The sequence below is a fragment of the Pleurodeles waltl genome, chromosome 3_1 (genome assembly GCF_031143425.1).
Source record: "Pleurodeles waltl isolate 20211129_DDA chromosome 3_1, aPleWal1.hap1.20221129, whole genome shotgun sequence".
Taxonomy (NCBI): domain Eukaryota; kingdom Metazoa; phylum Chordata; class Amphibia; order Caudata; family Salamandridae; genus Pleurodeles; species Pleurodeles waltl.
This window is the reverse complement of record NC_090440.1, coordinates 376,859,784-376,882,896: the sequence shown is the minus strand read 5'-3', so window position 1 is coordinate 376,882,896 and position 23,113 is coordinate 376,859,784. Positions and strand designations below refer to the sequence as shown.

Sequence of the window (23,113 nt, the reverse complement as noted above, 5' to 3'; positions counted from 1 at the left end):
ATGATGCCCAGGTTGCATAGGTGGTTGGTGGGTGTTGGGGCTGCTCCCAGAGCGGTCGGCCACCAGGAGTCGTCCCAGGCTGAGGGGTTGGCGCCGAAGATGAGGACCTCCGTCTTATCTGAGTTAAACTTCAGTTTGCTGTTCCTCATCCATTCAGCGACGGCCTTCATTCCTTCATGGAGGGTGGATTTGGCGGTGAGGGGGTCCTTGGTGAGGGAGAGGATCAGTTGGGTGTCGTCGGCGTAGGAGATGATGTTGAGGTTGTGCAGCTGGGTGACGCGGGCGAGCAGGGCCATGTAGACGTTGAAAAGTATAGGGCTGAGGGACGAACCTTGGGGAACGCCGCAGATAATCTTGGAGGCTTCAGAGCGGAAAGTGGGGAGGCGGACACTCTGGGTTCTGCCCAACAGGAAGGAGGTAGTCCACTCCAGAGCTTTGTTCCAGATCCCTGCGTTGTGGAGGCGTGTGCGTAGGATGCGGTGGCAGACGGTGTCGAAGGCGGCCGAGAGGTCCAGGAGGATGAGGGCCGCTGTTTCGCCGTTGTCAAGCAGGGCCCTGATGTCATCAGTGGCGGCGATGAGGGCAGTTTCAGTACTGTGGTTGAAGCGGAACCCTGACTGGGATGGGTCCAGGATGTTGTTTTCTTCGAGGTAGTGGGTCAGTTGTCGGTTGACAATCTTCTCAATTACCTTGGCCGGGAATGGGAGCAGGGAGATGGGGCGGAAGTTCTTGAGGTCTCTCGGGTCCACCATGGGTTTCTTGAGTAGGGGTTTGATCTCAGCAGGCTTCCGGCTCTCGGGGTAGGTCGCGGTCTTGAAGGAGATGTTGATGACTTCGCAGAGGTGGGGTGCGATGGTGGCGCTTTCTTTGTTAAAGATGTGGTGCGAGCATGGGTCTGACGGAGATCCAAAGTGGATGGTGCCCATGGTTTTGATTGTGTCGTCTTTGTTCACGTTGGCCCAGACGAGCAGGGGGTCGTAGTTGAAAGTGGGTGGAGAGTCTGAGGAGTCGGTGATTGGCGGGGTGGTCTGGCTGTTGAAGCTGTCATGGATGTCTGTGATCTTGTGGTGGAAGAAGGCGGCGAGGGAGTTGCACAGGTCTTGTGAAGGTGGGATATTGTTTGTGCTGGAGCGTGGGTTGGAGAGTTCATTCACGATGTTGAAAAGCTCTCTGCTGTTGTGTGCGTTGTTGTCCAGGCATCTTTGAAGGAGGTTTACTTGGCAGATCTGATGAGGTGATGGTGATTGCGGATGGCGTTCTTGAAGGCGGCATGGTTGTCCGGTGTCTGTTCGAGGCGCCACTTTCTTTCCAGTTTCCGACAGGTTTGCTTGGAGCTTGAAGCTCCAAGGTGAACCAGCTGGCTCTCTTGTTGGCACCTCTGTTGTAAGGTTTATTGAGCGGGGCGAGAGTGTTGGCACAGTCATCGATCCAGCGCCAGAGGTTGCAGGCTGCGAGGTCGGGATTAGTGGGATTGGTGGGTGGTTTTCGAGTGAGGCTCGTGTTCAGCTGGTCTTGGCTGATTTTGCTCCAGTTGACACGGGGGATCTGTTGGGTGCAGTGGTGCATGGTGGGTTTCTGGAAGGTGAAGTGGATGCAGCGGTGGTCGGTCCATGGTGTAGCTGAAGGTGACGTGGGGGCTAGTGGAGAAGACGGGGTCCAGCGTGTGGCGGAGTGTGTTCGGGTAGTGGCATGTTGTCTGAGTCCAAGGGTGGCGAGGTTGTTGGTTAGGGTGGTGGTGTTGGGGTCGTTGTTATTCTCCAGGTGAAAGTTCAGGTCACCAAGGAGGACGTAGTCAGCAGAGGCTAGGGCGTGCCTGCTGACAAGGTCGGCGATGGAGTCGCAGAACTGAGGCCGTGGTCCAGGGGGGTCTGTAGATGAGGGTTCCTCTGAGGGTGGTGTTGGGGTTGGTGTGGATCTGGAAGTGCAGGTGTTCAGCCGTTCTGAGGGTGTCGTCAGTACAGGTCGTGACCCTGATGATGTTCTTGTGGACGATGGCAATTCCGCCTCCGACTCCGTTGGTGCGATCCCTGCGGGTGATCTTGTAGCCATCGGGAATGGCTATGGCGATGTCTGGGGCCGAGGAGGCGTTCATCCAGGTCTCCGTCAGGAAGGCGACATCCGGGGTGGAGGTGTTGAGCAGGTCCCAGAGTTCGACGGCGTGTTTGTGTGCAGAGCGGGTGTTAAGTAGGATGCATCGGAGGTAGTTGCGGTCAGGCTCGGCAGGAGGTTTGGCGATTTGGAGGCTGGTGAGTCTGCAGTTCCGGCAGGTGAGGGGTCCCTGAGTGTGCTTAGGGGAGGCCAGGAAGCAGTTGTGTGCTCGTCCGGTGTTGAGTGCGTGGGCGGTGCTGGCGGTGTAATGGCGTTGCTGGCCGTGGTGGTCTTGGGGACCAGAGATCCATTTTATGACTCTCTGCTGAGGCAGGACTCCTTCAGCATGGTGAAATCATGGAGGTTCTTAAATGCCCTTAGGTTAGCGATTAATGTAGTCCACAGAGCTGATAGCTACCCTAGTTGGACTTCCCTGGCCTTCAGGAAAACCAGGAAATAACTTACAGTCTATCGCACACATGCCAGTACTTTACTTCCTAAACAACCCCGTCTTCCATATCCCAGATGTATCAGGGATTCTATCATCAGTTGGGTTAAGTGAGAGCATAGGTTTAGGAGGGGGGCCTTAGTGACTTGCAGATTTGACATGGACATCTACATATATATGCCTGACTACATACTGAGTCTGTGGTTTCAAAGTGTATCTCTGAATTAATTCACATCTCGTCCATACACGTTGGAAACATTACAGGCAACCTTGGAATTAATTGGAACATAAAAATAGCATGTTAATTAATTTTATTCAACATAAAGCTGAAGCTATTTTAAAAATTCACAAGTCATCACAATCTAAAGTATTTTCCCGGGCCTTACATGTGTACAAGGCTGAAGTGCAGTCAGCTGCTTTATATGGGGCCGAATTATGTGGCATTGCTAATTTAGGCTTTTTGGTTGGTAAAGAGTTTACATTTCCTAAATCACTACTCAACCTCCCTTTCGGTTCGCCTAACCACCTAATAATTTGTGATACTGGTCTCAAAGGCATTAACCATCTTGCTATTCTTAAGGCCGTCTTGTACTGGGTGAGACTCTGGTCTCACCATGAATTAGACTCCTATAGGTCATAATTAGACTTTAGTAGACTGGACATTACCACACAAACCATGTGATTTTCCCACGTAAAGGAGTGGTTCACCCACCTTGGTTTACAATCTTTCTATACTATCCCATCCTCACAACACACTGAAGGCACTTTAATTAACCCTTATTGGGACTATGTTGTGACCCAATGGCACCACTCTACGACCACAGGGCCTCTCTCTGATTTATTCTTGGTTCACAAACCCCCTAACTAAACCCACGGTGTTTTTAAATGATATCTTCCTACCCCTTGCTAGTCAACTGTAACCCGAGGTTCTTCATTCTGTGATTATTGCCTGAACAAAACCGAAAATATGGAGCACCTTTTACTCTCTTGCCCTTGCTATATTAATCCTAGACGGAAATGGATTCGTCCCTTATGTCTGAATCTAGGCTTAACAAGTTATTTAACCGCTCTTAAGGAGAGTAGTGACCCTTATGAAGTTTACATTTTGAATTTCCTATCTGTGCGGACCCGTTTCTAAGCACTTTTTCATGAAGTATTGTAATTCTTTCCCCTCAGGCCACGCTTTACCACCTATGCATGTGGACCGTGTTGCAACTAGGATGTACTACTGCTTTTGCATTGTATCCTTTCTCCAGATACGCATTATTTTAGTCTTAAAAACCTTATATTCAACATATGCACTGTTCTATTGTGGGTATATGGATGAATTTGATGTTATGCTGTTTCTGCACTTAATTCCCGTTTTTTTATTTTACATATTCTTGTTAAGTATTTTAACAGTATGTGTAATGATTGTGTAATGTTTATATGCACTTTAATGGTTGAACAACCGAAATAAAGTTATTTGATTGGTTGACTGAACACATGTTAATAGTTACTTTAATTGTTTATTTGTGATGCATACCTGTAACATTTATGTTACACTTGGATCACCACTCAGCCATGGATGCAAGCTCAGTAGATAGTCTTGATCAGCTCTAGAGTGAAGAATTTGATGACAGCTACACATTTGTTTCCTGGTTTTGTAGCCAATATCATTGAGATTAGCACCTATTTGAATTGAGTTGGAAAACTTATATTTTTTATTGACTGCTAGATATCAGAGGAACTGCAATTTAATACTGTGTCACAGTCATAATCGTAGACTTTCCTGCCCAAAAATACTCATTCTTCTTCTCAACTATGTCTACCACCATTTGTTCACCAATACCACTCTTCTCCGTCTATGCCCTATCTTCCCTTTCGCCCTAGAAATTTCTCCTTCTCTCCCCTTAACTACTATACATCTCCTCCTTGTGGAAGCTCTCACCTTCCAGCTTTTGCCATTGCACATTCTTGTTAACCTACTACTTTTCCCAGTACCTTCCTTATCCATCATCTTCATACCACTTCTGTTCTTCCCCTCTTTCTATTGATATCCACCCACAGCCCACATCCCCACCTCCAATTATTCCCTCTTCTGTCCCACATTCATTTGTATCTTACCTATATGTCATACCTTCTCTCACCCAAACTCCACCCACCACTTCCTCTCACATAAACCTATGCCACTGGCCACTACATTCTCACAGTAACCATAAGTGTCCTTCACTCAGTAAACTCCACTTTTACCTCCCATTTGTTTACCAAACCAAGCCTTTCATTCACCTCCTTTCTCCAATCTCCCTCAATTCTTACTTCTCACCTCTTTCACCCATCTACTTTCACCTCTAGAATGCATCCTAATAATTCCTTCCACTAAACTCTACCTCCTTCTCCAACCATACATCTTCCCAACCTTACAAAGACAATACCTACTTTCCTTGCATCTTTTCCTCCAATCGTTGATCCCAAAATTTACTCAGCAACCTCCTAAATCGTTTTATATGAAATATCACTGAGAAAGAAGAGGCAGAATATCTATGACATGGAATCAGGACTCCAGTCCTAGCCTGCTCCTTATTCCTATCCTGCACAAAGCCACCCCCCCCAGCTACAACATAATTATGAGAAATTCCTCCCCAAATTATAAGACCAGAAGAGGAGAAATAGCTATTGACAACAAAACATCTCTACCTACCAAATCCTTTCAAGTGTACGATGCTCCAGAATGCACATTTCTACTCATCCAATGCTCTTTATCATCAGCCTTCACATTTTCATTACTTCTTCCTTCTAGATCCAATAATTGCTCCTCATAACTCATCACATTTAAAGAAAAACATCCTATTACCTGGACTTACCATGATCTAATTAAATTTAACCTCTCTAACCTCTCCATGCTGGCACCCCCATCCCAACCCTATCATAGCAGCTCTCATGAACCAATTTTTGGATTCAGGAATATTCTTAAACAAATTTGAGGCCTCTTCTGCCAAAGCTAATCATTAAAAATAAGGCTGTGAAACAACCGATTATTTTGCTGGCTAAAATACAACTGATCTTTGTAAGGCAAACTCATACACAGCTCTGCCTTCAATCAATTATGAATATTCATCTAAGAAAACAACCTCCTTTCTTGCGCCATCTGGATTCCATCCTGTGTGCAACACAGACCCCAGTGATTGGTACAAGGAATGAGATCAAGATCACCACTATTCCAGATAGTGGTGTGGCATTTGTATTACCAGTCTTCTCCTCTCCATTTAAAATTGTTCTTCATCGTCATACATTGCAACAGAGACCCTAAAACATAGGATTACAGGGTACTGTCTGGGACTGGATTCGCTCCTTCTCCCCTAACAGATCACTTATTATGTCCCCTGCCCCTTTCTCCTCTACCCCATTTCCTTCACAGGAGGCTCCACTATTACTTTCTTCTCTTTAATGTGTACATTTAACCACTATCTGAACTTATCTTGTCCTTAAATCCTAATTGCTACAAATATGCCCACGACACATAAATAATAATAAAACTTGAAAATCCATGAATTCTTTTTTATGTGTTCTATGCCAATGCCATCAAATGGTGTTCTATTGGATAATACGATGCCAATGCGACAGAGTGGTTATCTATTGGATAATAACTTACCACATCAAGCTAAACAACTATAAAAGAAACTGACCAGCTATAAAATGTTCATGATGTTACCAAAAGAAATTGGCCCACTACCAAATCCAATAAACCAGGTAGAGAAACTGAAAATTATTATGGACTCTATTCTCAACCTTTAGCACAAGTCAGATGTTCCCTTATCTAGGTTTTCCCATACAGAGTACAAGCCAACATCGTCTGTATACTTTCTAGTCTATTTTGTGACAATGGTATGCCAGAGAAAGAAGAAAACATCTTCAAAATAACTCCTTCTTCCACAGATTGCACTTGTATTTCACTGCCTGTAGCGAGATATATTTCCATGAAAGCACTGTGCATCAGACAGTGAAACTTTCAAGCACTGGATTACTCTTCAGCATAAGCTCAAGTTTGTCCTCATTCTTGACCACTACTCCCTTCAAAAAGTCTCACACTGGCGGAAGCTCCTTCTCAGTTCAAAAGATTAGGATATGTAACTCCTTTTCTGCTTGAGTTAGAATAATTGACAAACACCTTGAATTCTGTTGGCCTTTAAGAATCAGGGGCCAGATGTAGCAAACAGTTTGCACGTCGCAAACAGTGAATTTCACTGTTTGCGACGTGCAAACTGCACTTTGCAATGCACAAACCCCATTTTGCGATTTGGTAACCTGGTTACCGAATCGCAAAACGGGTTTGCAAGTCGCAATTAGGAAGGGGTAGTCCCCTTCCTAATTGCAAGTCGCAGTGCAATGCCAGATTGCTTTGTGACCGCGAACTCGGTCGCAAAGCAATCGCAGTTTGTACCCCTTTGAAATGGGTGGTAACTCATTCGCCAATGAAACAACAACGTTCAATTTTTTAGTTTTGTAATGCATCTCGTTTTCCTTATATGAAAACGGGCTGCATTACAAAAAAAAAAAAAACCTGCTTTATTTAAAAGCAGTCACAGACATGGTGGTCTGCTGTCCGCGAGTCTCAAGGGGGTCACAAATTGCGACCCACCTCATTAATATTAATGAGGTGGGCCTTTGCGACCCCCCTTGCGAGTCGCAGATGGTGTCAGGGACACCATCCTACATTCCAATTTGCAAGACGCAAATTGCGAGTCGCTCTGACTCGCAATTTGCAAGTCGCAAATTGGAATATACCTACATCTGGCCCCAGGTTCTTTCCTATCATATAATTATATGCTATAGACACTCCTAAAAAAGGTCGGCACACGCATACATGACCACATCTATTCTCATGTTTCCTTAACATCGCCTGCTTTGAACAGCTACTAGTTCCCTGCACCATGTTTAGAGCAGGTCTCCGAAGCTCGTGCACCTCACACAACAGCTGTGATATAGTTCTATCTACAAACAATACCCTATGAATCGTGCACTCTGAAAAGAGCACCAAAGATGCCAATATGAATCTGAATTCTTCGTAATCTTGTTAGGGGTAGGAATGTTACATACATGTTATAGTACATTCCAATACAGCACAAATCACATCAGAGACCTGGTGATATCACACATTACCTTTGAGGTTTCGCAAGAAAGGTACATACACATCACAACTATTGTATAATATGAAGTATAGACCATTTATAAACTAAAACGAAAGTGATTTTATGTAGCAGTATTGAAGAGCCTCCGCTAGCTCTCATTCCAAAAGATAACATAATTTAAGGTATTTGATGTTTGCCCACCAGGTCCCTGGAACCTCATTTCTGCCTGCCAGAGGCACTAGCTACACAGGCATATTTTTGGGAGAAAATCGAGATGCATGCATGATTAATTTCCTACTGAGATTTTGATATAGCAAATAAATATTTGGTGGTCTATGGAAACTACCGTGAAAGGACTTCTCTCCCTGCCATTGACACAAAAGGGCCTCTCTCACTGCCACTGACACAAAATACTTCATTTGAATACACTTGTCTTCCATTAATGAGAAATATAGCTAGGACACTTGACTTTTAATCAGACAGGCAGCATTTTGAAGTAGCCTTTAGACTTATATTGTGAAGACACCCAATAAATTGACATAACAATACAGCAACAGAACATCCAAACATTTTGATTTAATAAGTTAAAAACGGTAAACGGACAGAATACAGCCATGAAATATTGACATAGTTCTTGTAAAATAACAGTTCCGAAAACAACAGTTATCTCCTCCAACAAATTACCTTGATTTTAAGATTATAGCTCACAGATGGTTGATTATAGATTCTGAAACCAGCCCAGATAGGCAAACAAATGTATGGTAAATTCAGAAGGAAAGCAGGGCAGATTCGTGTCCCATATTTGCCTGTTTGGGAAAAAGAATACTGATGAGGAATATATGAGTTAACATACAACATATATTTACTGCATAGCACTATCACTATTGGTCATTACTTTGACGCATTGTATGCTATTAAATCACGGAGTGACTTATTATGCAGGCCGAAGATCTCATACCATAATTTAAATTTTCTTTAATAGTTGCAGGTATCTCTGATTTCGAAGCGCTATCTTAACGGCTAAAATTATGCGTTTATTGTAGAGAATAGGTGATGCCTGTATTGAAAAGTTACTTTGTAGTTAGGTGTATTATGTTGTTCATGGAGAAATTAACAGAAACAGACTATGCACCAGCATCAAACAATGGCTTGATACATACACGCCAATATTTTCAAACTAGGAAAAAAAGAATCAGGAGGATGTATTTTCTCTACTGCTTTGTATTGCGGGAGAGGAAAGTTTAGGTCCGAGACACCTAAAATAAAGCCACTTTTGGCTTCAAAAAACGGGGATCTCCCTAATTAATCAGGTTATTGACATGTATATTGATAGTAGGCTGCAAACCTAGAATGTTTACTCCTCGAATTATCTTGGTTTAAAGACATTGCACCTAAATAATAAAAAAGCACTAGAAACAAGTGACCTAACTAAACTAAGGCGAAACGGAAGTAGATGGTTACCAATAGCTAATGGATGATAAAATAAGGCCAAAAAGCGCATGCGTTTTTGACTTGACCCGAGTAACCCACTTGTGATCCGAGATTGCATCAGTGGTAAACCTTTACCCGGTGGATTTGTTTCTAATGTGCAGTTCTTCCATTGAGAGGTTTCAATAAGAAACATTACTTAAATACTCGATCTCAGATACAAAGAGTCAGCTAGTAGATACCTCTGATTGTGTAAAACCTGAGCCTTTTCTTTTCTCAGTTCCTCTACGTTTCCGACAATACCTGCAGAGCTAAATATGAGCCGGTGGTTTCCGGTGCAAGGGCACCAGCACTTATTTTTTAGGGCCAGCACTCATTTTTCTGCCTCAAGCATTGATTACTTGCAGAATTTTGGGGTTCTCCAACAACTTCCTGCACTGCTAAGGTGAAAATGCACCTGCATGTGTGAGGCGATGTCAGCACGCTCTGATATTAATGTTCAGTAGCATGTGCCATATTGCTATAGTCTGCTTTAACCTCTTGTCAACTATAGCTTTTCCACCCTGGTGTTGAGTCCTTTTTTGGATGTTTGTGGTAGCTTGGACTTATGTCTTCATAAGATGCACACCAAGTGCCTCATTTACAAGGCCTTTGTCCCACCGTTGTGTCATTTTTCTTTTTTTACGCAGCAGTGGTGCTAGCAGTGCTTTACACTGCTCCAGATTTACAAACTAACGCATTGGGCCCAATGTTTCAGTTTGTTAACCCTTGTGTCACATTATACCTGCACCAGGTATAATGTATGCAGGGTAGGCGTCCCAACAAAGAAGCCACACAAAAGTGACACAGTGAAATTTACAACATTTCATTGTGTCATTCTGTGACTTCATTGCGTCAGAAGTTTACCGCCTGCTAAGACACAGGGCTTTTCCCTATGGGGGCCTTAGAGTATTTCAGAAATAGCATCATTTTATTGACGCTAATCCAGAAATATGTGAGTTTAGCACCACAGGTGCATCAGAATTTCCGACGCATCTGTGAAAACATGTGGCATGGAACTCTGTATTGTAAATACAGCGCATCTATGGTGTTGTTAGGGGATAGAAGGGCAGCGCAAGAAAACTGACGCATCGGGCTGATCCGTCAGATTCTTGCCAATGAGGCCCCCAAGTTTGGTTCCTTTCTTTCCCCCACATCATGTCCAGAGTTTGTGGAATCACCAAGAAACAACCGAGGAATTATCCAAAATGTAGCTCATTTTTGTCTTTTTTGGAGAAAATGGGAAAATAATACTGTGCTAGAACGCATATGATTTTTTTCTAAAAATGACATTCGCAAAAAGTTTTCTATGCTAGGATCACCATTAACCCAGCTTTCAGGAACAAGCATATATGTATATATACATACATATATATTTCTTTACAGCAGGTTTTGCATTCTTCTCAAAGGTATCTATCCTAATTTGCTGTGGCTTCAATCTTCTTGAAGTTTGTGGTGCAAAAGCTGTGATCCTGGAAAGCTACACATTTCTGAAAAGTAGATAAAAGTCTGAATTCAGCAAGGGGGTAAAATATATACATATAAATACCCCTCAAAGGTTTCCCAAAGAAACTAATCGTGGAAATCTGAAAGTAACAAAAATAAGTCGGAAAAAATGCTATTGGTGACAAGATTTTCATCTGTAAGTCTTTTGGCCTGATAGCTGGTTTACAAAAGCAATACACAGTTACAGCCGATCAACTCTTCTGGCTCGTTCAGATATATACAGTGATTTTCATTGTATACCGACCATACGGCAATTTATATGGTAAAATATAATGAATGAAAAATGTGCATGAAGGGAATCAATGTATTTCTGAAATGTTCACAAGATGTTGAGCCTGATTCACAAAGGAAAACTTAGACTTTTGGTCAGACTTAGACCAAAAGTCTAAGTTTATGACTTTGGGAATTCACAAAGGACATTTACAAGTACTATGTTTAGGTTGCCACTCAAGGCGGATCTCTGGAAGCTGTGAGAAGTAACACAATTCATACCACACAGCATTCCCTCACTAATCCTGAAACAAATGATACCCCCACTTGTGTTTCTGGGCCTAGCATCAATAGCACTAAATGCTCCAAAACACAATGTGGAGCTATAAAAAAAAGTGCAAGCAAAATGACTCAGTTTGGCGATGTGGGTGACAGTCGATTTTAGGCCCTCGGTTGCCCGCCCCTGGGAATTCCAGCCATCGAAAAGATTTCTGAAAACTTTACACCTAGGTGAATACAGGGTCATGTGACATGTGTCTCTCATAGAAGTTTTAGAAACTGCAGGGATCTACAAAATTCCTAACTGGTACCTAACTTGTGTGACTGGCCTAGCATCAGCAACACAAAAAACCCAAATGAGACATGGAGATCCCTATTTCACCACTTCAAACTGACCTTTTTTTTTTGGTTGAAGCCTACCAGACAGCTGTGCTGTCGGGTTTTCTGAAGACAGACAACACAGCTGTCTGGTTTGCTGAAGACACATTCTGCCCATTGGTTACCATAGGCTTTGTGGTTTGTAACTCACATTTACTTGCTTTCTATTTGATGAGGTTTTAGGCTGTTCAGCTTGAGTTCATCCCTGCCCTTGCTCAAACCTTGTTTACTGTATCCTTCCAAGATCTCACTTTTTGTAAACAGGCATGTAAACCTTACTCTTCTTCCATGAAAGTAAGGGGAATACAGATTTCGCTACCCATGGAGCCCACTCGTGCCCCTCCTGTGCTTCAGTTTAAGAGGCTGTAACATAACCCTTAAAGCAGACCTGCGGGGAGGAGGTGCACACACTTTCTGTGGCAACAAATATTCATGTTGAGATATCCTTGGCTTTTGATTTATGTGAACCTCTAGTGAATGTCTAATTATCTTTCTGCTTACAGGCAGCAAGCCAAAGTTTCAAACCCTTTTAATAATAACAGGCATTGGTAAGCCAAATTGTGTAGCCTACACTACACTTAGGCCCTCATTACAACCCTGGCGGTCGGTTTTAAAGCAGCGTTAATACCGCCAACAGGCCGGAATGGGATTTTGTCCTGCCAAACTTACCGCCACGAAAAGCATGGCGGTAGGCACTACTTCCCTGGCACTGATAGAGGTCTCATCTGCCCCCTCCCCCTCCTGACCCCCCCGCACATATACACACCCGCATGTGCACCCATATACACACATGCACACACACATACCCACGCATGCACACATACATACCCTCACACCGCAACACACACCAACATACCTTGTCACACACATGCATTCACAACACTCACAATCACTCATTCACACATGCATTCAATGCGACTCACACCCGCATGCACGCATTCCAAAACATACCCCCCCCCCACATACACAAAACACCCCCCCCCTCCTGTCAGAGAACCCGACTTACCTGCTTGCAGGCGGTCCTCCGGCTGGAGACGGTCCGCGGTGCTGCTGTCAGCAGCAGCATCCGCCAGCAAAACACCGCCAGGCCGTATCATTGGTCATGATACGGTCGGCGGTGTTTTGCTGGTGTGGCAGTGCTGCTGCCAGCAGCGCCACCTTACCGCCGTCTGCCACCATGACCGCCGGAGGTCTTCCGCCAGAATTCTGACAGTATACCGTCGGCGGTCATGATACGCGTAGACGGCTGGTAGCCACGGTGACAGTATTTTGGTGGCCGTCATCGTGGCGGTAGTTACCGCCAATGTTGTAATGAGGGCCGTAATGATCAATAGCCTCAGTATGTGTAACACGTGCAGTAGCACCGTGTCATTAAAACTTAGACAACATAGATTACTGCTTTGTAGAAAACTACAAACAGGAGCCTGGAAACAATTACATTATTTACACTACAGCCTTAAACATCCTGTCTACATCAACACATGGTTTTTATACTATTTGGTGGATGCATGTGTTGTCAACAATGAAACAGACGAACATGTTCCACTGAAACAACAATGGCCTGCCACCAGGGTCAGTTTTAGCACTCTCTACTCTACTCTGCACCACTCTACTAAATACAAGTGCATTCTATTATGCACCACTGCACTCTTCGCCACTGCACTATACACCAATCCAGTCTAGGCAACTCCACTCTAATCTGAAACAGTCTACTATAAGCCATTGCACTCTATGCCACTTTACTCCACTCTGCCCCACTCCACTTTGTAGCACTCTACTCTGCACCACTCTACACCACTGCACTTAATGTCGCTACTCTATGCTACTGCACTCTACCCCTGCAACACTCCACTCTATGCCACTTCACTCTACTCTGAAGCAATCTACTATATGCCACTGCACTCTATGCCACACTACTTCACTCTGCGCCACTCCATGCTACTGCACTCTACACAGCACCACTGTACTCTGCACCACTCTACTCTAAGCCACTGCCCTCTATCCCACTTTACTCTAGACCACTGCACTCTACACCAAAGCACTCAACACCACTCTACTCAAAACCAATGCACTTGACGCCAGTGCGTGTTGCGCCACTCTAGTCTACTCTGAACCACTCTACATTGCGCCACTCTACTTTGGGCCACTCTACTCTGCCCAACACTACTCTGCACCACTCTACTCTGTGCCACTCTATTCCACACCACTGCAATCTACTCTGCAATACTGCACTCTTAACCACTGAACTCAACACCAATCTACTCTGCACCACTGCACTCTTCTCCACTGCATTCTATACCACTGAAAGCTATCCCATTCTACGCCATTGCACCCAATGCCACTGCTCTCTCTGCTGCTCTGTTCTACTGTGCAACACTGTACTCTATTCCACTCCACTCTGTGTCACTCTACACTGCGCTACTCTACTCTGTGCCACTGAACTCAATGACACTCTAATTTGCAAGACTGCACTCTCCATTACTGAACTCAATACCACTCTATTGTGCACCACTGAACTATACACTATTGCACTCTACGTCACTGATCTCTGCACCACTCTACTCTGCACCACTCTACTCTATGCCACAGCACTCTACTCTGCACTACTCACTACTCTACACCACTCTACTGAGCTCTACACCGCTACACTCTGCATCAATACTCTACACTCTAATCTAGTCTGCACCGCTACACTCCAGTACATGCCACTCTACTCTACACCTTGCCCTCTACCCTGCAGCACTTCACTCTACCTTGAACCACTCCACTCTAAATCACTTCACACTACTCTGAAACAATCTGCACTATGCCATTTCACTCTACACCATTGCACTCTACTCTGCACCAATCTAGTCTACTCCACTGTACTCAGTGCCACTGTACTCTACAATACTCTACTCTGCAAGACTGCACTCTCCTCCATTGAACTCAAAACAACTCTACTCTATGTGGAGAACTCTTCGTCACTGCACTCTGCACCACTCTATTCTACTCTGCCCCACTTTACTCTACGCCACTTGTCTCTGCACCACTGTACTCTGCACCACTCTACTCTATGCCACCTCATCGTACCCTGCACCATTCCACTCTACACTGAACCACTCTATGCCACTCTACAACACTGTCCCACTCTACAAAATTTGAAACAACCCACTCGATGCCACCCTATGCCACTTTACTCCATTTAATTCTACAACATTCTAGCCCACCCCACTCTATGCAACTCCACTGTATGCCCGTCTATACCACTCTACTCTATGCTACTTTCCACCACTCTAGTATACCCTGATCCATTCTGTGCCACTCTATTCTATGCTAATACCCCTGTACCCCACTTTACTCAACTCTCTCTTCTCTGCACCACTCTACTCGATGGCACTCCACTGAAAGCCACTGTACTCTACATCACTCCACTTTATGCTACTCTTCTCTATGCCACTCATTTCTACAAAACCCTACTCCACTCTATGCCATCTCACTCTCCTACAGTATTCAACTCTATGCCACTCCACTCTATGCCAATCTACTCTGCTTTACGCCACTCTACTCGACAACACTCTACGCAACACCCTCTATGCCATTCCACTTTGCTCTACACCACTCAACAACACTCCATGCCACCCCACAACACTCTACTCCACTCTGACACTCTACGGCACTCAACACTACTCCACCCTATGCCCTTCCACTCAATGAGACTGTGCTGCCTCCATGACACTTCACACCACTCAGTGGCACTCCACTTCACTCTACTGCACGCCACTCAACTCTACACCATTCTATGCAACTCCACAACACTCCACTCTAATCGACTTTATGACACCCCACTCCACCCCACTCTTGTTTAACTCACTAATGTTTAGCCATGCTTAACATCAGTCACACCACATGTGCAACATAGCTTAAACACATCGGCATAGCCAATAGCTTTTGCAAAGGCGGGACCTATTGGCTTTGCCAATGCCTGCTTGTGATGTGGGTAGCTGCGGAATTTAAGCGATGGCTCGACTGCCACTCAGGGGAACATACCAAACCTAGAAATTTCTGAAAACTAAACACCCAGGGGAGTCCAGGGGTGTGTGACCTGTGTGGATCCCCCTTAGGTTTTTGTTTAACAAAAAGACCTTGCAAATCTAAAACTGTGGCTTGAAACAGACATTTTTCTCAGATTTTGGAAGAGAAAATTCTGTAAGCTTTGAAGACCTACAAAATTCCTATCACCCAGAATTTTCATATATCTCCAGTTAAAAACAGTACCAGAATTGAGTGGCTGGTCCTAGTGCCCATGATACAAAAAATCCACAATGAGATGTGGAGATATCCTATTTTACCAATCAAAACCGACCCTTTCTGGTGATGTAGGTAGTTGAGGAAATTGAGTTCTCATTGAGCCGCAACCCAGTAAAACCAACAAACCCCAGACATTTCTGAAAACAAGACACCCCAGGATCGCACGTGGTTAGGCTGGCATGGATCCCACTATGTCGTTTTCAAACAGAAGGAGTTGCAAAGCTCAAACTTTGGCTAACAAAACACACTTTACACACATTTCTGTGAGTAAAAGTTCCGGAACCTATGGGGATCCACAAATTCCCTTCCACCCAGTGTTCTCACAATTCACCCAATAGAAACAATACCCTACTTGTGACTGGTCCTAGCGCCTTTGAGAGCAACAGAGGAAACCAGGGGCCACGTGAAAATCATAGAAATGTTGTAGGGTTCTACTTTTGAGCTCTTTCAGTAGAGGAAGCCAACGGGCTCATTTTAGTTTCACTTCCTTTGTAATGACGTGAGTGTGAGATAGTCATTACAAAGAAAAAAACTGCTTTTGTTGCTGGAAACCTCTTTCCCAGCAGCCTGACCTGAAAAAAAATAGAATTCCTTTGGTGCCAGCACCAAAGGGATACCCATTCCCTCAGTTTTCACATGACCGCCCCACGTTATCCTATAAAGGCAATACTTAGATGATCTTCTGTCTTTCATCTAAAAAAGCTCTGAAACCTTGTTAGAAATGGGGTATTTGGTTGGCAGTTAGGCTACCCCTGTCCGAGCAAGGACCCTCACTTTAGTCAGGGCAAAGAAAAAACACACCTGGTTAACCCCCATTCACCCCCTCAGTAGCTTGGCACGAGCAGAAAGGCTTATCCCAGGAGCAATGTGTAAAGTATTTGTAACAACACACACAGTATAACAGTGAAAACACTACAAAATACACCACACCAGTTTAGAAAGATAGGCAATATTTATCTAAATCAAACAAGACCAAAACAACAAAACTCCAACATATATAATTCAAAATATGAATTTTCAAAAGAATAAGAGTCTTACTCCATAGAAAAGTATGGAACTGTTGATTTTACACAAAGTACCTGGTTTATGTCAAAAATAAAGCCGCACAGGCGAGCATGCGGTGGAAAAGTCAGCTATGCATCGATTCCTTACTGGCAAGTGAAAAGTGTGTCATTTTCTTCTCTAGTCGAGTCAGCGATGCGTCATTTTTCTCCCTCGCAAGAGAATGATGCACCGATTTCGGAGAGGGCACCTCGGATCCGCACCAATTCACGATGTCTTTGACGCCCAGGGACAATGCATATGAAATCCGGTTGCACGGCCTTAGAAAACCACGCTGTGTGGGGTTTGCATCATTATCAGCAGCCGCAAGATAGTGTTGCATCATTTCTCCAACCGCGATGCATCGTTCTCCCAGCCCCAATAAAGGTGGAGTATCGATTTTAGCCACAAAGCGTGTGGTGTGTCGTTTATCAGTCACATTGTAGATGGTGCGTCGAAAATTGCCCCGCACGCCGTTCTGTACGGGGATTTCAGCTCTTGTTCTGCCACCTTCACCTTTCAAGAGCCCAGGGACTTGATAGGGCACCACTTGGCAGGACAGGAGTCTCAGCAGAAAGGGCAGGTGCTGGCAGAAGAGGTCTTTGATGGCTCTGAGGCTTCAAAACAGGAGGCAACCTCAGTTCAAGCCCTTGGAGATTCTTCTTCAAGCAGGAATGCATAACAAAGTCCAGTCTTTGTCCCCTTTCACAGGCAAAAGCAGCAACTGCAGGATAGCCCAACACACCACAGTCACAGGCAGAAGCAGCTCTTCTCCTCAGCTCTTCAGCTCTTCTCCTTGGCAGAGGTTCCTCTCGGTTCCAGAAGTGCTCTGAAGTCTGGGGTTTTGGGTCCACTACTTGTACTCCTTTCTGCCTGTGAAGTAGGCAGACTTCAAAGGGGAGTCTCTGTTGTTTACGGGATCCTGCCTTGCCTAGGCCAGGTTCCAGATACACACCAGGGGGTTGGAGACTGCATTGTGTGAGGACAGGCACAGCCCATTCAGGTGTAGGTGACCACTCGTCCCTCCACTCCAGCTCAGATGGCCCAGGATATGCAGGCTATACCCTAGCTCCTTTGTGTCACTGTCTAGAGGGAATTCACAACACCCAACTTTCAGTCTGACCCAGACAAGGTATCCACAAACAGGCAAAGTCACAGAATAGTTAAAGCAAGAAAATGCCTACTTTCTAAAAGTGGCATTTTCAAACTCACAATCTAAAAACGAACAGATGTATTTTTAAATTGTGAGTTCAGAAGCCCCAAACTCCATATTTCTATCTGCTCTCAAAGGGAAACTGCACGTTGAGGTAATTTAAAGGCAGCCCCTATGTTAACCTGTGAGAGAGATAGGCCTTGCAACAGTGAAAAACAACTTGGGCAGTATTTCACTGTTAGGCTATGTAAAACTCATCTGTACATGTCCTACCTTTAACATACAGTGCTCCCTGCCCATGGGGCTACCTAGGGCCTACTTTAGGGGTGCCTTGCATATATAAAAAGGGAAGGTTTAGACCTGGCAAGTGGGTACACTTGCCAAGTCAAATTGGCAGTTTAAAACTACACACACAGACACTGCAGTGACTGGTCTGAGCCATGTTTACAGGGCAATTAATGTGAGTGTCACAGCCAGTGCTGCAGGACCACTAGTTGCATTTGATTTACAGGCCCTGGGCACCTCTGGTGCACTTTACTAGGGACTTACTAGTAAATCAAATATGGCAATCATGGAAAAGCCAATTACACATATAAATTACACAGAAGCCCTTGAACTTTAGCACTGGTCAGCAGTGGTAAAGTGCCCAGAGTACCAAAAGCAGCCAAAACAGAGTCCAGCACACAGTAAAAACATGGGAAGCAGAGGCAAAAAAGACAGCGGAGACCACACCAAGGATGCCAGGTCTAACACACCTTGAACATCTGTCTCCTGATGGTAGCCATGTGGATGAATTACAACTCCTTGAAACTGAATGCAGATAAGACAGAGGTGTTGCAACTGGGTAATAACCCCCAACTTTAGGGACCACATCAATGGCCAGATATCCTTAGTACTCTTCCAGGTCCTTTGGTTAAGAATTTGGGTTTCAGGCTCGATGACAAGCTCTGATCGAAATTTCAAATTTCCAAAGTAGCCTCTACCTGTTTTGCTGACTTAAAGTGGCTCCAAAAAATCTTTGGATACTACCTTTATCGGCACAGCGAACAGTAACAGGCCCTAATTTTGTCCAGACTGGACTATGGCAAAATAAATTTTCTTGAAGCCTCAGAAACGTCACTTAAACGTATGCAGGTGGTCCAGAAAGCAGCTGCTAGATTGTTATTTCACTTCCCTAAACAGGCTTCCAAGACCAACCTTCTTCGAGATATTCCTGTGAAAAACAAAATCCAGTTTAAAGCTCTCTTCCAGATTCATAAAGCTGTGTCAAATACAGGTCCCCGCTACCTGAGATCATTGGTAACTATCATCCCAGTGACCCGCTCCATTCCTGCAATCGCAATCTGTGTGCAGTCCCCAGAATTAGAAGATCGCATCTTGGGGGTGGTTCCTTCTATTACTTGGGTCCTAAACTTTGGAATGCTCTTCCCGACTAGATAAGAATATGCCCGCTCTTAGTGTTTTTCAAAAATCTATTAAATCTGGCTTTTCTAATTCTCTCTTTGGTTCCTGTTTTGTCACATCTCTACTCATGCCAAGTGGTGGGAAACCCTGTTTTGGTAGGGAACTGCTCTATAAAACCTCAATAATAATGAATGGCATCCATGTGTGAACACTCTTGACAGGAAGTCACGTTCATAGCGCTCAAGGAGATAAAAGAAGACTTGTTTCAATGATCTTCTCCAACTCTTCCCCTTCCTGGACTGAACTTCGTGTTCTGGTATTGGTGAGTCTGTGCAACAAAAGAGTATTAGTGAGCAACTTCTGTGCACGTTATTTTGTTGCACATGGATCTGAGAAAAGGTATTTGAACTCCTAAAATCAAAAGATTATTATTTTCCAGTCAGATATTGTTGTGATTCAACAATAAGAACCCAGAAAGACTTTTCCACAAACATTTTTGTACTGAAAGACTCCTTCTGGGCAATTGTGATGCAACTATTGCCTATATTCTATAAAACCCGCCTGAAATCAGTTGACGTTCCAGGGCTTTGTGAAGGACAGAATGCCCACATGTTGTTTTTGTGACAAATGCTCATAAGTGAAGGAGGAAGAGAGACCAAAGAGTATTGTAGTTTATTGGTAAAAGTGTAATCTAATTGCACATATCTTCTTATTTAGGACCAAGTAAGTCTACCAGTAAATACAAATATAGGGAGTGGGATCTGAGACCCAAGACGGTGTTGTATAATGTATCTTCATAATAATACCGGTGAACATGTTCATCTATTTCTTGATTTCATTTTGCAGGATTGTTTCTCACCAGTCTCTCTCTATTTCACTTACCCAATTCCCTTAGTTTCTAAGGACTTTTGAGTCCTTTTTAACTAGAACGATCAAAGTCTAAGGTAAGAAAAATCATTGACTGCACATCATTCTTGAAGAGTTCAGGTTCGACCTTGACAGGAGTATCCAAGAATTCATGTACGTAACATTTTTCAACTTAGCATGGTCACTTTATTTCCTATGATTATGAACATAAACTTTCATTCAGAGCATTGGTGGGGGAGGCATTTAATATTGGACAAGTGTGTCAGCATGAAAATGTGCTGCATGTTACAACATCGATGATCCGAGGTACACATTCACCCTCATACCATAATTAGAACGGAAGGAATAAAGAAAAAGGTCAATATTGTTGGTGTGGTATAATCCAGATGTTCCAGTGATCAAGAAAATGAGATGCTGTCTATCAAAAAGGAACATATTTAATTGACACAAAACAGCTTTTCCAGTATTACAGTATCCGGCCATGGGAATTCAAATGTACTGTACGAATTAGCTGTTTGGCATGGAAAGGGCTGTCCCTGTTGATTATCAATGAGGCATCTAGTGGGATCCAAGAGTTTACCTCTTTTTGCAAGGCGGGGAACGTAAATGACAATGCACAGAGGAATGCTAGAAGATGACGTTATAGTCAGACATGTCTCTCTTATTAATCTTCAAGAGACAAAAGGTGGCCATAAAATCTCATAAGGCACCAGATCAGGATAATGGATTGTCCGTGAATGATGTTTCTATATGGTGCATTTATTGATGCAGATTATTGATTCTATATACATTCTGGGACAGTTCAAATGTCTTGTCTACTTGTTGGGACAGGAATGTCCTCTGCATGGTAAACTGCCTGACTGCCCGATTGCATGTGAAACTGATATATCGACTTTTATTTTGCTTCTGTGGTCCTGCTAATATAGCATGTGTGCAGAGGCATATGCCAGTCCATGAGAATGAGAATTGTAATTGGAGGGGCAAACCAAGTGTGCCCTCATAGCAGGCACTAAGCAACTGTCCATGCCCTTGGTGTATCACACATAGAGGTGTTGGCAGTGTGCCATGTTTAGTGTGACTAGAGCTTTATCTCATTGACAAGGAGAGGTGAGCCTACTAGCTCTTCTCATGTAAGGTTTTGTGTTTATGGGTATGTGAAACCCAGAATCTTGCACAGACACCCCATGTACATGCCAAGTGTGTCTATGTGCAGTGAGACTTTAGCATATTTAGGGTATTAGGGCATTGTGTGTTGTGTAAGTCTGAGTATGGGGGCCAGTGGAATATAGTATTGATTCCCCTGATCTCATATGGTACACAGTGTAGGAAGAAGACAGCTTGCCAAGGCACTGGAAGTCTATTGCCTGCATTCCTGCGGGTGGAGGGAGGACTGAGACAAACCTAGCTGTAGAACTTAAATGAGGGTCTTGTGAGCAAAGGGTGACAGATTTTGCAGCCAAGTGTGGAGTCTGCCTGCCTAACAGAGGTTAGAGGGCATCTCCTAAAGTCTACCTGCTGATACACTGCTGGCGAATATACAGTTTAGGAGGAGAAACCCTGACCGGTCCTGGTATGTGGGGCACCAAGGGAAAGCAGACCATTCCTGAAAGTGAAGCCAAGAGAGACCCATGTCATGAAGGGCTCCTCTTGATCTCTCTATGCATTACAAACTTTAATGATCAAGTACTACTATGTGTCCAAGTAGTGTGCCGAGGGCTTGAAAGATTGGTGCTGCCACTGTCAACATGGGAGAGAGTCAAACTCAGCTGTTGAAGAAGCTAGAAGCCCTGATCGGTGGATCACAGCTCAGATGGCCCACCACCACTGATAACTTTGCCTAGAAGCAGCAAGTGCACTCTTACACTTGGTCATTGGTCACATATACTGCGAGGTCACATGTTATATGTATTATATGTAGCAAGTGAGTTGGAACAATGTTCATAACTATAACCTTTTCATGTCATGAATTGATTTATTACAGTGTAAATTAAGAAAATTACGTTGTTCAATCACATTACTTATGTGAGCTGTAGACTCTTAAGTCGATTAACTACAAATTATGCACACAGAGGTACAACCCTGGAGATTGGATGTGAATGAAATGCTATTTTATTAATAAGTTATTCCAGTAGAACTACTTTTCCCCTATATTACAACTGCAAAGATACCATCAGATAAATAAAGTGATTAGCATGCACCTTAGACAGGAGACGAGGCTGTGGCATATGGCTGAGACTTTTTTCTGGAGGGGTAAAAGATACAGCTCTAAGTTGCACAATTGACCAATGAAAGTATTTGACACTTTATAAACCTGTACCTTATCGACACCCTACAAATAGCCACTTCTGCCCTATGGCCTCCCCAATCATTGTATGACACTGTTACAAAGCCATTAAACAACAAGCATTGGCAAAGCCAACAGGTGTGGCCTTGGCAACTTGGTCTAATGTTCAATTTTTTTTTTTTTTGCAAGCATATACTGACCACCATATGCTTGCAATAAAAAAGTAAAATTTAAAAAACATTCACTTATGTGGATCTTTCACTATTGAGTAAAAAAAGTATTTCAGTTATGCAATTCATTTTTACCAAGCATTTAAATCGCAGGCAGCTACAAAGTCACTTTATAACAGTAATTGTGAAAAGGACGCACAAACTAAACCACCATATTACTGGACATCCACAGGGCAGGCAAAAAAGCTGTTCATTAAAGATATGTACAAAAACAGAATTTAAAAAACACACGTCCAAAGAACTCTGTCACTGAAGAAAAAGGAGCTATTTTGTAGGCAAATAGGAACAACGTGCACAAGCTTTGTGCAACCACTCAAAGTGAAAGAACCCAATTGATAAAGTTGTTTCATCCTCTGATGG

General features: G+C 43.8%; 1 protein-coding gene across 1 annotated transcript in view; it reads right to left on the bottom strand.

Moving 5' to 3' along the window:
* The window catches only part of TM6SF1 (transmembrane 6 superfamily member 1), a 546,630-nt gene that overhangs the window by 331,974 nt on the left and 191,543 nt on the right, over positions 1–23,113 (bottom strand). The window contains exon 6 of the mRNA XM_069222564.1: positions 8,329–8,450. Coding sequence (XP_069078665.1) covers positions 8,329–8,450 — 122 coding nt within the window. The remainder of the gene's footprint in view (positions 1–8,328; positions 8,451–23,113) is intronic.